General features: G+C 43.3%; 1 protein-coding gene across 1 annotated transcript in view; it reads left to right on the forward strand.

Moving 5' to 3' along the window:
• gramd1a (GRAM domain containing 1A) overlaps positions 1-13,590 on the forward strand; it is a 31,842-nt gene that overhangs the window by 12,633 nt on the left and 5,619 nt on the right. Inside the window, exons 2-14 of the mRNA XM_071907124.2 lie at positions 227-464; positions 1,335-1,355; positions 1,722-1,806; positions 3,102-3,205; positions 3,441-3,536; positions 3,995-4,075; positions 5,275-5,393; positions 6,017-6,326; positions 7,419-7,572; positions 9,097-9,243; positions 11,047-11,168; positions 12,139-12,281; positions 13,484-13,587. Coding sequence (XP_071763225.1) covers positions 227-464; positions 1,335-1,355; positions 1,722-1,806; positions 3,102-3,205; positions 3,441-3,536; positions 3,995-4,075; positions 5,275-5,393; positions 6,017-6,326; positions 7,419-7,572; positions 9,097-9,243; positions 11,047-11,168; positions 12,139-12,281; positions 13,484-13,587 — 1,724 coding nt within the window. The remainder of the gene's footprint in view (positions 1-226; positions 465-1,334; positions 1,356-1,721; positions 1,807-3,101; positions 3,206-3,440; positions 3,537-3,994; positions 4,076-5,274; positions 5,394-6,016; positions 6,327-7,418; positions 7,573-9,096; positions 9,244-11,046; positions 11,169-12,138; positions 12,282-13,483; positions 13,588-13,590) is intronic.

Raw genomic sequence — 13,590 nt, forward strand, 5'->3', positions numbered from 1 at the left:
TCAATTGTTAATACTGGCTATACAGTTGAGTAACACGACTATGTGTTGGCCTTCAGTAGGGAGTTTGAGATGGTATCTTAGTGTCAAATAGAAAACACCTGCAGCCTTTCTGCATAGCCAGGCATCAAAGGCACTACAAAGCAAAATTCTGCAATGAAATATGAAAGAGTTTCCACTCTCCTTCCCCCGGCTAACCTCCCTCTCTCCGTCTCCTATCTGTCTCCAGTACGGCCAGTAACTCTCCGCGCAGCACCCCCGGCAGCTCCCCCTCCCTGCGGCGCAGGGTCCTGGGGGGAGGCAGGGCCAGCGAGAGTGAGGGAGGGGGGGAGAAAAGCAGTGGAGGAGGAGGGGGGAGTGGAGGAGGAGGAGGGGGTTCAGATAGCCCCCTGCCCTCCATACCCTCCGCCTCCTCCCTCACCTCCGCCTACCCCATTGCTTCTCGCCACTTCAGCCGCAATGCCAAGGTAATGGGGAACACCCATAGATAGATGTGGTATGGTATGTGGGTAGTGCTGAGCGTAAATCCTAAAACTACTACTACTAAACCTAAAAATAAAACTACTGTTGTCAAGGGGTCTATATTCACACAGAGAGACACGGTTAAGCGGGGAAAAGTAGGGAAAAAACACACTAACAGGACACACACTCCTTCCACACTAGTATATTCTCATCCAAACCAGGTATTTTGAACCCAATCTAAAAGTCTGTTTTGCATTTTTGTTAACCAGTTATTTTAGCCATATCAGCTGTTACACATTTGTAAATTGTAAACTGTAAATTTACTTATTTCTTTAATAACTTGATGACTTAAGAAGGACTAGCAGCATTGTTAACATGTTGGCTCTCCCTGTAAGTGCCCGGATACCCTGTGTGTTTCAGTGGGGTGACGGTTTCTCGTCACAGTGTCTGTGCAGTGTGTTTTAGCTTTCAGAGCCCTTTTATTTTAGGCTCGTTGCTCTCAATGGAACAACTGATTATATTAATGACTGTTCATTATACCTGGTCAGCGACACATGCACAACCACCTTGTAAAATGGAGAAGTGCTGACAGTTTTTATAGCATGTGAAAACTGTTATGAAGCCTCAAGGCTAAATGAAAGAGGCCTAGCCTAGGGGCCGGACTGACAGAATCACATGGATGCAGATGTTCAACTGGCTTACTCTACCAGAAGCCTGTATGCTAACAGATCTTCTATACCTGTAGAAAATGTGTTTGATGGTCTCTATTGTAGCCATCAGCTGTGAACTAGCCTGCTCTGTTAGATGCTGCTGTTTATGCTACAGAGGGCATCGGGTACTGTTCATCACTGAATATGCTGTTCTTTTCCTTGCAGAAAATGCAGAGCTGGTACAATGTAAGTATACATTAACAGCCCCTCATTAGGCGTTTCCACTCCAGGGCTCTTGATTTTGCTGATGGTAGTCTGTTCTCAGATGAGAGCCGGTGAAACTACTTGACATAGTGAAATGGGAACAATTGGTGCTGAAAACACGGCTTTTCTCCCACCCTTTTTATTCCAATACTTCATTACAGGCTTTGTGTAGGATATGATTTTTAGAGATAAACTTAGGCCTATTACATCCTCTCCCTTCTTGACACATGCTTTGTTCATTTAGCTTAAACAAATTTCACAAGCTAGCCCAAGGCTATCGGCTGTAACCCGGGCTAGTCGTGAGCTAGAGTAACAAGTTCTCCTTTCCCTTCCTGTCCTCTTTCTCAGGTTCTCAGTCCCACATACAAGCAACGGAACGAGGATTTCCGTAAACTCTTCAAGAAACTGCCCGATACAGAGCGACTCATAGTGGGTGAGTGACACACACACACACACACACACACATATACACAGAGACATCAAGGACATGTTGACATATGATAAACCCTGTGTGTGCTGTGTTCATATGGGGGTGGGCTGCTTGTGTGTCACTGCACACACAAGCTCTAGAAGACTGAGTGTTTGACTCCTGACTCTTTGTCATCTATCACTGTGTCCACAATACCTGTCAATGTGAATAAATCTGCATACCAGTCAGAGCTGGGATAAGTTCAATTTAAGTCCAATGAAAACATGAAAGCTCCTATTCAGCGGTTAATGATAGAGCAGTTATTCTCAGTTATTTTACTCAAAAGAGGTTTGGGCTTTCAAGAAAGTGGGGTAGTGGTAGCATAAAGGTAAGGGAAGCGGGCTTGTGACTTGAACGCTTCTTGTTTCTGACTTTGAGGATCTGGGTAGGGGAAAGTGAATGAGTAACGCTCTCCCTTCCCTCAGTATCTACCGTCAAGCTGCTCTTGAGCCAAGGTACTTGACTCGCTGTTTCTCCAGTGAAGCCGCTCTGTGGCCAACAGCAGAGGACTGTGGTTTTACTGGGCAGTCTCCAGATGTGAAGGTGTTTGTGTGTTTTCGCTTCATGTTGCTCATATAGTTGCACTCGACGACAGAGGGGGCACATGAAGATTAAAGCGGTAGCCTAACCATAACCTAGCAAAGCCGGAAATAATGCTGACAGAAAATCCGAGAACAATGGCTGCGGTGAAAGAGCCACAATGGCTGCTGAGGGAATATGAGGACTAAGAGTCAGTTTGTTCGGTCATAAAGGTGCTGATATCCTCCAACAAAGTCTTTCCTCGAAACGATTCATTTTGAAAGCGCTGACCACGAGATGTTAGCGGAGATGTGAACAAAGGCAGCGAACCAGAAAACAAAATGGAGACGCTTTTCCACAAGGCAACACAACCAATCGTGTGATATTTAGACAAATTGCAGATGGTCGCACAGTGGGGTGTTGGTGTGTGAAGAATTCAACTACTTTGGCCAGCAAGCCTGTGCACACTGTGGAGTCCAAAGCCAATGTGGTGCTTTGTTTTTTTGTTTGTACAAACCTGTTGAAATTTGTTTTCCTCAGCAAGTATACGACCCCCTTAACTGTAGGAGTATGAAGCAGGCCAGTGTTGAAAGAGTACATATAATCAGCAAAACCCCTCGCGGAAAAATCCACTTGTTTGGATTGATCCCTGATAGAAGTCAAGCTGCTCTGTCTGTGTGTGTGTGTGTGTGTGTCTCTATCAGTTGACCTCATTTTCCCTTTTCTGCTCCTGTCCCCAGACTACTCCTGTGCTCTGCAGAAGGACATCCTGCTTCAGGGCCGCCTCTATCTGTCAGAGAACTGGCTCTGCTTTTACAGCAACATCTTCCGCTGGGAGACCACTGTAAGTCACACACTGGCGCTGTGTACACACTGGCACGCGCACAATCGAACGCGTGCCCTATTCAACCCGGTTGATATCACACCTCCAATCAGATAAGGATTCGTTTTAGTGCACTCATTTGCAGAGCAATGTAGATATGCCCAGGCTCTTGGTGAGATAAGAGTAACACACAGTCACACACTCATATATACACACACACACACACAGAGTAAATCTCTCTCCTTTGCTGTTCCAGATCACTATCCTGCTGAAAGATGTGACCACTCTGACCAAGGAGAAGACCGCCAAGCTCATCCCTAACGCCATCCAGATCAGCACTGACCATGACAAGGTCAGACACTGGCAATACTCTGAACAATGTCACAGCATATAATTTTCAGCTCAGAAGTTTTTTAAAGATCAGTTAAGAGGGGTGATGTAATGGAAAATAATATAATACCCTAGTTCAGATATTTTCAAGGCAGATAAAGACTCATTTCTTTTGGGAGTCTGCTGTGAAAAGCATATCTATTCTTTACAGTCAAAGTTAACTGTTAACTATTAGTTGTTCGAAGCATAAAACTGGCAGTTAACTGTTGACGCTGTTTCGTCCAAATCCTCCTTTTTTGCCAGTGAAGCACTATGAAATGAGCTGATTCAACTCCCATGTCTACTGACCGTGACAAAGCAAACATCCCCAGAGTGGGAAACCGTCCGTCAAATCCACTGTCACATTTCTCTTTTTTTTCTTTCTGTCTCCCTTATTCCTTCCTCCACTCCTTCCTGTCCTGCTGGTATTCGCCATCTCAGCACTTCTTCACATCTTTCGGAGCGAGGGATCGCAGCTACATGATGATTTTCCGTCTGTGGCAGAACGCGCTGATGGACAAGGTACCACCTCCTCTCCCTCCCCCTCGGCGTGTAATCGCACTGCCTCGTGTGACAGGGCCAGTAGTTAACGTCTCAGAATAGAACAGGGTGTCGAGGAGCAGGAGATGGCCACAAACAAAGGCTTTGCAGAAAAATAAAAATAGTTATTTGTCAAGTACAATAAATGCACAGAGATTTCTCTGGATAGCACTGGTGCAGAGACATTTCAACTGCTTAGAGTATCACAGTACATGCCGATACACACAGCATGAAGGAAGGTAGGTAGATACTTTATTAATCCCCATGGGGAAGTTAGGTTATCTCACAGCAACACACAGTAGACATGAAGGACAGATTTGAATAAATAAATAGCAGCAACATCACACAACAATCAGTCAGTGAAACACCCTACAGGCTTTGCCTTCAAGTTATTAAAGGTATAAAAGAGCTTTGAATGTGCTCAGTGGAACCCTTGGGTGCAGTAAAAGGTCAATAAAAGAGGATGTGGCTCATCAGGACAGGGTGGAGAGGGTGCGTATAATTTTGTATAATGTCTTCTGTTCCACTGTGCTGCACCAATAGTGGAACTAGGCTTCTTGACAATCTTGTTTAGCTTCTTCATGTCACCTGTCTGTACAACTTTTTGGCTCTCCTGCCAAGGGCTGGTACACAAAAAACAAATACCTGCCAATAATAGTTTTTACTGGCCAAAATAATTAATTTTATTCATAGAAAGCTGTCACCCTACCTGTTTTTTAACACAGTTTTGTGTATAAAATCAGGTTCTATGTTAATTTAAAACTTGCTCAGTTATACAGTGGATCAAGTTTGCAATTCATCATGAAGTGCAACAGAAGTCAAATTACAAGAGAGCATTTTGAAGTGTAGTTTGGAAGTTTGAGAACAGACAAAGATCAAAAACAGTATAACCGTGGCACTCAAATATTATCGTTTCAAAAAGTGAGCAGCCAGTGTGGCAGGTGACCCTTACTGATTTATCTGCCAAAGACAAATTTTACCAACATTTTGCGCTTGGTGCGTGTTAATTTTGGACCCTGCTATGCAGTACGCACCACGTATATGCATAGATACTTGGAATCATGGCTGAGTGGTATTGTATAATAAATTATAGCAGCACATAAATCCAGAAAGGAGCACATTAATAGTTGTAATTTGATCTACATTTAGTATTGAATAGATGTTTTGTGTTTGTCCTCCAGCCCCTGTCCCCCAAGGAGCTGTGGCATATTGTACACCAGTGTTACGGCACTGAACTGGGCCTCACTAGTGAAGACGACGACTACGTCTCCCCCACCGCCGAACACATGAACGGCCTACTGTGAGTGGTTGTGTGTAAAAAAAAAAACAAAAAAAACAACACACTAATATATGGTGAAGTGCATGTAATTTGAGTTTATTTTATTGTTAAAGTGTCTGTGAATGCATGTAAACACACAATATTTTACAGGTGCACGTAATGTGTGAATCTTGGTGTGTTAGTAAGACACATCAAATAGTTGTCTGTTAAATTACAGCTGTTGCCTATTTGGAAGGAGTGTGTGGTTATGTAAATACACTATTATAGGTTAAAGTGTGTGGAATTTGTGTGTATTTTAGTCTGTGTGTAAGAGAAGCATGCTAAATGGACATCTCCCTCAATTGGGATAGAGTATGCCTCTTTGATTTTTGTTTGTCCACTAAGTACTATTGATTATTCAATTAAAAGTCACTACTCTGAACAATTAATCATGCTGTTTACTCTGTCTGACTGTTTAGTTTTCTATCCAATTTCCCCTCTCTCTTTTTCTTTGCTTTTCCATCCATACTTTCTCTTCCATATCCATGTTCCTTTCTCTTCTTCTCTCCCATGTTTCTGTCTCTTTTTCTCACAATGTCACTTCCTCTGTCACTCATTTCCCCTCTCTCTCTCCCTCTCCCTCTCCCTCTCCCTCCATCCTCCAGGCCAGGAGACGAGTCGGGGTCAGTCACAGATCTGTTGGACCTGAGCTCGGTGTCGGTCCCCTCCACCGGCAGCTCCCCTCCGGCCCTGGTGCCCTGCGGTCCGGTCAGCTCTCCCTCAGCCACCAGCCTCGGGGGCTGCTCTCCCCCGTCCTCCGCCTCCTGTCTGCCCATGGAGGTGCCCTCCTTGTCCGGCCGCCGGCTCAGCTCCGACCCCCTGGAGCCCAGTCCGCCCAGCTCCCACAGCTCGCTGCCGTCCACCACCCACACCAACACCTCTGCCTCTGCCCCGGCCTCCGCTGCTGCCTCCTTTGTGAGTCTTCTGCTTGACATCCACATTTACGAACACATGCAACATTGCAATAGATGGCTTTCAGGTGACATTATGCACACTCTGGCGGCCACACTGGAGGTCCAAATGGCTGTGAACAGACAGCTGGTTGTGTTTCTAAACCTACGACCAGCCCTCTCATCAGAATTCAATAGACAATTCATTTTTGGGCTCTTCTGATCATTTTGCCGCTGATGCATCTGATCGATTTTGTGTTTACATAATGTCAGTTTGTTGGTTAGTAAATCATGTTGTCTGGTCAGCTAGTCATCACTTTCTTGTTATCAGCAAATCTGATTTGCACACTGGCTAACGTATCTAGTAGAAGCTAGCATTAATAGTGGTTAGTAGTTGCATGATAATACCAACAATGGTTGCTATGCTAAATTCATCAGCTGGAAACAATCTACTTTGTCAGATTATTCACTTTTGCTTATGAGATTACTGAGCTGATCTACACCCACATCACAACATTGTTTTTTTTCTCAGATATCGCTCTCCTTCTAGCCTGCTTGTTATATATTTAGTCATCATTTGTACACAGCCAATTCTCCAAAGGACCTCCATGATGGTAGCGGTCGTGGTTGCTAGGAGATTTGTGACACATCTGCAAAGCCTCTATACAAAGGAAAATGTACCTGTGATAGTTGTGTTGGTGAACGGCACACATCAACAAATTCAAGTAGCTACATGAAACACACACGAAGACACACACAAAGGCTACATATATCACACCTCGTCTGAGGGTGTGATATATGTAGCCATTCTAGCTGGCTCTATGTCAAACCAATTCTGCGCAAAAACAGCTGCTATGTTTGTTGCCAAGCAGTCTTGATCTTGACACGGGTAAATCAAGCCCAAGCCATACCAAAGTGGATAAATGGAGTGCTCTGTTGACTGTAAATTGGCTTCAGATTAATTGCATATCTACAGAGGTATGTCTGCCTAGGCAGCGTCAACAGGCGGTCAGGCCACTTCAGGCCTCCTCTCTCTAAGTCATATGACGATGGGGTGATTTCCTTAGCAGTCTCCGGTAACTGTCCTCTGGCATACCTTTTCCCCTCATCGCCTTAGAATCTGGAAGAGGGTGGGGACAGCCTGTCGGAGTCAGCCAATCACATGCTGCCCCCTCCGACCACCAGCCTGGGAAACCTCTCCTCATTGGACATCACCAACGATGAGGAACTGCCCACAGACCCAAGCAATTCCTCAGACACGCAGGAAGAGAGTGAGTGTTGTTTGGATGTCTGGTCTCACCACCACAGGAACTCAGTTAAATTAATGCAAATGTAACCTCTTTTTTTTTTTATCAAAGCCAGGGAAGCTAATGAGGGTTAGTTCAATTTGGGTTAAGTTTGATTTAAATGCTTTATGTAAAATGAGTATGTAAAATATGTTTGGGATCCATTCCTTTTTTAATTCATTATATTTGGCTTATAAAGTGAAACTGCAATTCATTCTAATTAACAGTGAAATGTTTTCCACTTTATACATAATAGAGCTTATATAAGCCTTAATATATGTATATATATATATATATATATATATATAGAAAAGATAGAATTGAGGTGATTGTTGAATAGATGGATAGATAGATAGGATAAGATACATTTTTGATAGTAACTTTTTCAAACTATTTTTTGAAGATCTACTTGAATTGAGTGAATTGACCACCAAAAGCTGATGTGAAAACATGGTACTTTCTTACTCTAGTCACATTTTTGCCAAAGTACTGTCAGGGCCCCCAGGCTTTGGAAGGGCCGCCTTACATAACTTATTAAAACTTATTTTTATAGAGTTACTTTTATGTGATGTCTGTTATTCTGTTGTTTTATACTTCTGTTTTTAAGCTCTATTCCTTTTTATCTTGTGGTGCCTTCTTGATTTACTTGTTCTAATTTGAGTTTGCTTTTATTTGATTGTTAAAGGTCTTTCTAAACTCTGTTTTAAGAACGTGCTATACAAATAAAGTTTATTATTTTCCCTTCCCCCGTCTGATCTGACAAAGCACAACCACTGTAAAAGATAGGTTTCTGCTCCATTGCCTCCACCTCTCCTGCCTTCCACATCAGCGATAATTGCAGGGGAGGTTTTTCAAGCGGTGCCGCGGAGTGATTTGCTGCCGTGTGGGTGAATTGCTCATGAACTAAATCTCAAGAATTCCCTCGGGAGCTTTGTGTTCTACCAGTGCTGAAAAGGATGCGTGTGTCATTAAGCCTCCATTATATGTGTGTTGTTTTGACACAATCAGTTAAATCATTAACCTGAAATTACCACCCAGTTGACGGCGCAAGACGAGGACATGTCTGCCTGGAGGTTTAATATTAAGCTCAGAAAAGATAGGCTATTTCAGGAAACTTGAATGTGCAAACCAGAGCCTGTTTAGCAGGCCGTCACTGATTAGGGAATCAGCCCAAACATTGCTATCTGTGTTTCCCATGAATTCATTTAGCACCACGGCAAGAAAATTCCTACTGCTGGTAGAGAAAATGTGATCTTAAAATATCAAATTTCCCTCTGAAACTGCACAGATGTGTTCTAATGTGTGGAATTGTCTTTGCTTTGACAAAGTATGCATTTTTAACACTGTAACCTGCACAGGAACCGTAATTCGGGACCAAAACAGCGATTGATGTATAACCACAACTAAAATCACCCTCAAGCACCAAGGCCACATACAATCACAGAGCAAATGAGAATCTATTTCAGTTGATGGATTTTTTTTTTTCTCCATTCTCTCCTGCCCTTCCAGGCGAAGTGGAGTCGTTCTGCGCTGACCTGAGCGGCCGGCTGCACATCAACACGGCTGTTCGCATGAGCGTGGACAAGCTGTACGACCTGCTGTTCTCCGCTGACACACACTTCATCCAGCACCTCTTCTCCCAGCGACACTTCACTGGTACCTAACATACACACACACACACACACACACACACACACTAGCAAACACTAGGGTTGGCATAATACCACACTTTTACAATAACAATACTATTCCAAACCAAGTACCGCAATAACACACGGGAGAATACGGAAATGTGCTTGTTAACATTGAAAGGTTGGAATAGCCCTAGGTACAGAAGCAAGCAAGTGTGGTATTGAATGATTGTATGCACACACACACACACACATGCACTGGCACACACACACACGCACACGCACACACACAGTTGCACAACCCCTGTCCTGTATGAATCAGCTGTATTCTTGTTCAAGTTCCCTTTAGCTCTCTTCCCTTACTTTTGCTTTTTTACCAAAATAAAGAACTTGCATGTCAAATCAGTTGCTAGTTTTGTCAGTGTAACATTCAGGTTTTCAGGACATGACTCCTATTCATTTCTAATGATGGGAAATTACATTTGCCTGGTACTTTTTCTGCTTTTTGTGTCACTGATCCCATGTCTGAGGGATCTGTGTGGTTTTATTTTGAAGGAAAATTCCATCCTCAGATACTCTTAAACTATAATATATCATCAGTCTGTGATGTTCAATGCGTTCCAGGAGTTATTTTGTGAAGGAGTGGTACAATTTTACTTTTTTTTTGGTGTACCCATTTTCCCTCAACCTGCCTTGTTTACTTCTGCTTCAGTTAGTGATTTCCTACATTTCCCAGAATGACTTTCGACTACCCCTAGAGAACGGGCCTGAACTTGTTGTAAGTGCAAGTAGAGAGAGACTGATAGTAAGAGCAAGAGAGCGAGTTTTTCTGGTCGAGAAAGTGCGAGAGTCAGGCCCCATACTTAACACACAGCATGTCTTGTGGTTGCTTTCAAGCCCTTGCTGTTTGATTCTGAGGAACTGACACCAAAACCTGGCATTTACTGTTGACGTTATAGATAAGTTCATTTTTCTGCTATTAAATGCCATTGTAGCTGCGCTGCAAATACTGACATGACGTCTGCATTTGGCCAGTTATCCACGGGAATAAGAAAAACACATCTCCAAAAAGTTGTTGTGCAGTGGATTTTTCCTTGTTTCTTTTCCATGCTGTCACGCCACCCAGTCTAGTTGATAAATGGAGATGTGATGATTATCAATATGTGAGGCGCTTCTTATCCTCCTCTCTCTGCCGCTCCCTCTGGCGACATAGACTACTATAGGCCACTGTATTGTGCCACTAATGAGCATGCTACACTACTTGTTCACGCTGTGTTAACCTCCGTCGTTCCCGCTCTGTTTTTTTCTGTCTCTCTCCTCTGTATTTTCATGCCCTGTCTTCGACACAGCAGCACATTTTTGGGTTTTGCTGATTCTAGTCGCACTTGCGTAAATGCACTGGGTATTGTATCCAGAAACATAGCATCAGTAGCTTGGACATTTTTCTGTAGTTTGATCGCAGCAGAGGTGAAGCCGTGGAGTTGATTTGGTTGGTGGCCGCCCCAGTCGGAGCCCCTGCCAGCTTGGGGGCATTGTGTCACTCTAATTGGGACATTTCTTTCTTTCCTTTTTTATGAAGGAGTGTGGATTGACCCCCTTCTTTTTCTCTCTCCCTTCACCACTTTTGCACTCTCTCCTACTCATGGTCTCTCTCCTTTTCATTCAAAAATTCTCAACCTTCCTTATCTTTTTGCTCTCACGTTTATTTCCGTCATCTCTTGGACTTTGTGTCTCTTCGCCTTTCTCTGACGCACTCCCTCTATTCTCTCTCCTGCTCTTTTCTCTCTCCTGCTCTTTCTCTCTCTGTCTGTCTCTCTTTCTCTCTCAGACCTGTCGGTGGGCGAGTGGCAGCAGGACAGCAGCAGTGGGAATACCAGCCGTGTGCTGAGCTACACCATCGCCATCAACAACCCCCTCGGCCCCAAGACCGCCCCCGTGGTGGAGACGCAGGTCAGTCCCTGACAAACGCCTCCTTTTTTTTTTTAGTTTTAAAGTTTAGCCCGTTCACGGCACAGGCTTGCAGATAAGAAGACACTAGAGCTGTGATTCTTCAGCCTGAACTGTAGAGGCATTTTCTCTGTAGTTTTATTTAGCAGCAGTGCTTGGGGGTCTATTTAGTCTTGGCTTGACATTCGTTCCTGTTATGAAGCCAGTTATGGTTTACGTACAGTGCTAAAAATGATACTGTATCTAAATAAAAAAATCCTTAATTCTCAGATTATGAACAATTGAAGAGTTTAATTCCGAAATGAGATATTCACTATTTGGAGAAATGTGCCAAATGATTACTGGCGTGAAATTGAAACTCACTATTGGCTGTTCTTGACATGAGCCCCTAACTATCAAAATAGAAACATTGTAGAGGATGTGATAATTATTTGTCAGTTTTAAATATTTGGCAACCTCAGATAACATTTTTCCCTCAAAGGGGATACATTGCATTTTGGAATGATGACCTTAATTTCTTTGTTTTCAGAGGGAAATTAGCTAAACTGTTACATAAATTTCACATTCTCTCAGAGCAAAGACTGACTGGAGTGCTGTTCTGGACTGATAATTTACTGATCTTCATGTGTACTGACATTGGTATCTCAGTGGTGTTGGCTTATTGGTAGCTCAAACAATGTTAGGTAGTAATAGTAGTAATATTAACTCCCTTATCACTGAAACATTACATGATGCAATACACAGAACAAAGCACAATAAGGCACTGCTCACATAGACAGAAGAGAATCCTTTAGTAACATACAGAGACATACAGCAGATAATATTCAGTCCTGGGAAGCCAGAATAAGAGGATGGGCACTTGATAGTTTTGAAATGTGTTGGGAAAATCAGTTTGGATGCCAGTATCTTCAGAGTTGCATATTGTGTTTTTCCATTCGGGGATTCTCACCTCCACCTTGCTCCCTGCTTCCAGACGTTGTATAAGAGCAGCGCACGAGGCGAGTGCTACGTGGTCGACTCCGAGGTCATCACCTCAGGCATCCCCTACCAGGACTACTTCTACACCGTCCACAGATACTGCCTCACCTCCATCAACAAGCATAAGAGCCGGCTCAGGTGGGTTTTGCTTTGTCTCATGGTGTGACCCAAGTGGGTGGGACTTTCCCTTATTTTGAGCTAACCCATTGGCTGCGAAAACCATTCTTAAGCAGGTGAGCCAGGAGTGGAAAACTGACAGACTGGGATCACACCTCTCTCAACTCTTTAGTCTTCGATGAGAGTTCAGTGATTTCGTATGAGAGAATCTGTTACCGCTGCATCATGATGTTGTGATGCGGGTGTTGCAAGTATTGGCTTTATTCTGCTTATGCACTGATTATGCATGCGTAAACTAAATCATTTTTTTTCACAAATTGTTACTTTCTTTGTAATTTCTGACTCAAAGTTGCAATGGAAATTGATGTTGTAATACGGTACCATGTGTCATCAGCTCATCACATTTGATCAATTTTTTTAGAACTCTGCATATAATTTGCTGCAATATAAATGATGCAAACTATAGTTGAGTGGTTAAGTCCCCTGTGTCTGGGACCACAACCCCCCCACTGATGAAGGAACTAATCCCACCAGAGCTTTCTCTCCTGTTGCTTTCCCACTGTTTAAAGGCAAAATACACCGTAAAACACTTGAACACTGTTTGAATTAATGAAATGAAAACTGCTACTGGCAATGTACTTTGAATTTCTGGGTCTATTTTCTTGTTTGGTGGTGTATTACTGTTTTTCCTGCGGATAACTGGCCAAACATAGGCAACGTGACATCACATTGAGATACTGGAGTTTGTTGCAGAACATTTTTCAGCTATCTGAAACCGTAACGGTAGGCGTCAAGTTTTGGCATCAGTGCTTTCTTGGCCAAGTCTCTTAGGAGATTCCTAATCTCACTTGGGCACGACTCCCTTTTTCTCAACTGGAGAAACTGTTGCTCGGTTGCTCTTACTAACTTGCTCTGTTCATCTACACGTATAAACAACAGCTGAATGCAACAAGTTAATTTCCGTTTGCTGGGGGTTGTTGAAAGGCATTCTGGGAAATGTAGGAAATCATTAACTGAAGTGGAAGTAGACGAGGCAGGTTGAGGGAAAATCTGTACACCCCAAAATTAAATTACAACTCCTGGAGTGGAATGAACACCGCAGATTGATGATAGAACAGAGTAAGAGTATCTGAGGATGAAAAAAACGCGTATGATCCAGGCATTGGAGCGTTTGTATATTGTGAATGTTCTAAGCTGGGTTTGTTTGTTTTTCCTCTCCCCAGAGTTTCCTCAGACATCTGCTACAGGAAGCAGCCGTGGAGCCTGGTGAAAGCCCTGATTGAAAAGAACACCTGGAGCGGCATCGAGGAGTATTACAGACACATGGGTG

This window comes from Centroberyx gerrardi, chromosome 12 (genome assembly GCF_048128805.1).
Source record: "Centroberyx gerrardi isolate f3 chromosome 12, fCenGer3.hap1.cur.20231027, whole genome shotgun sequence".
NCBI lineage: Eukaryota > Metazoa > Chordata > Actinopteri > Beryciformes > Berycidae > Centroberyx > Centroberyx gerrardi.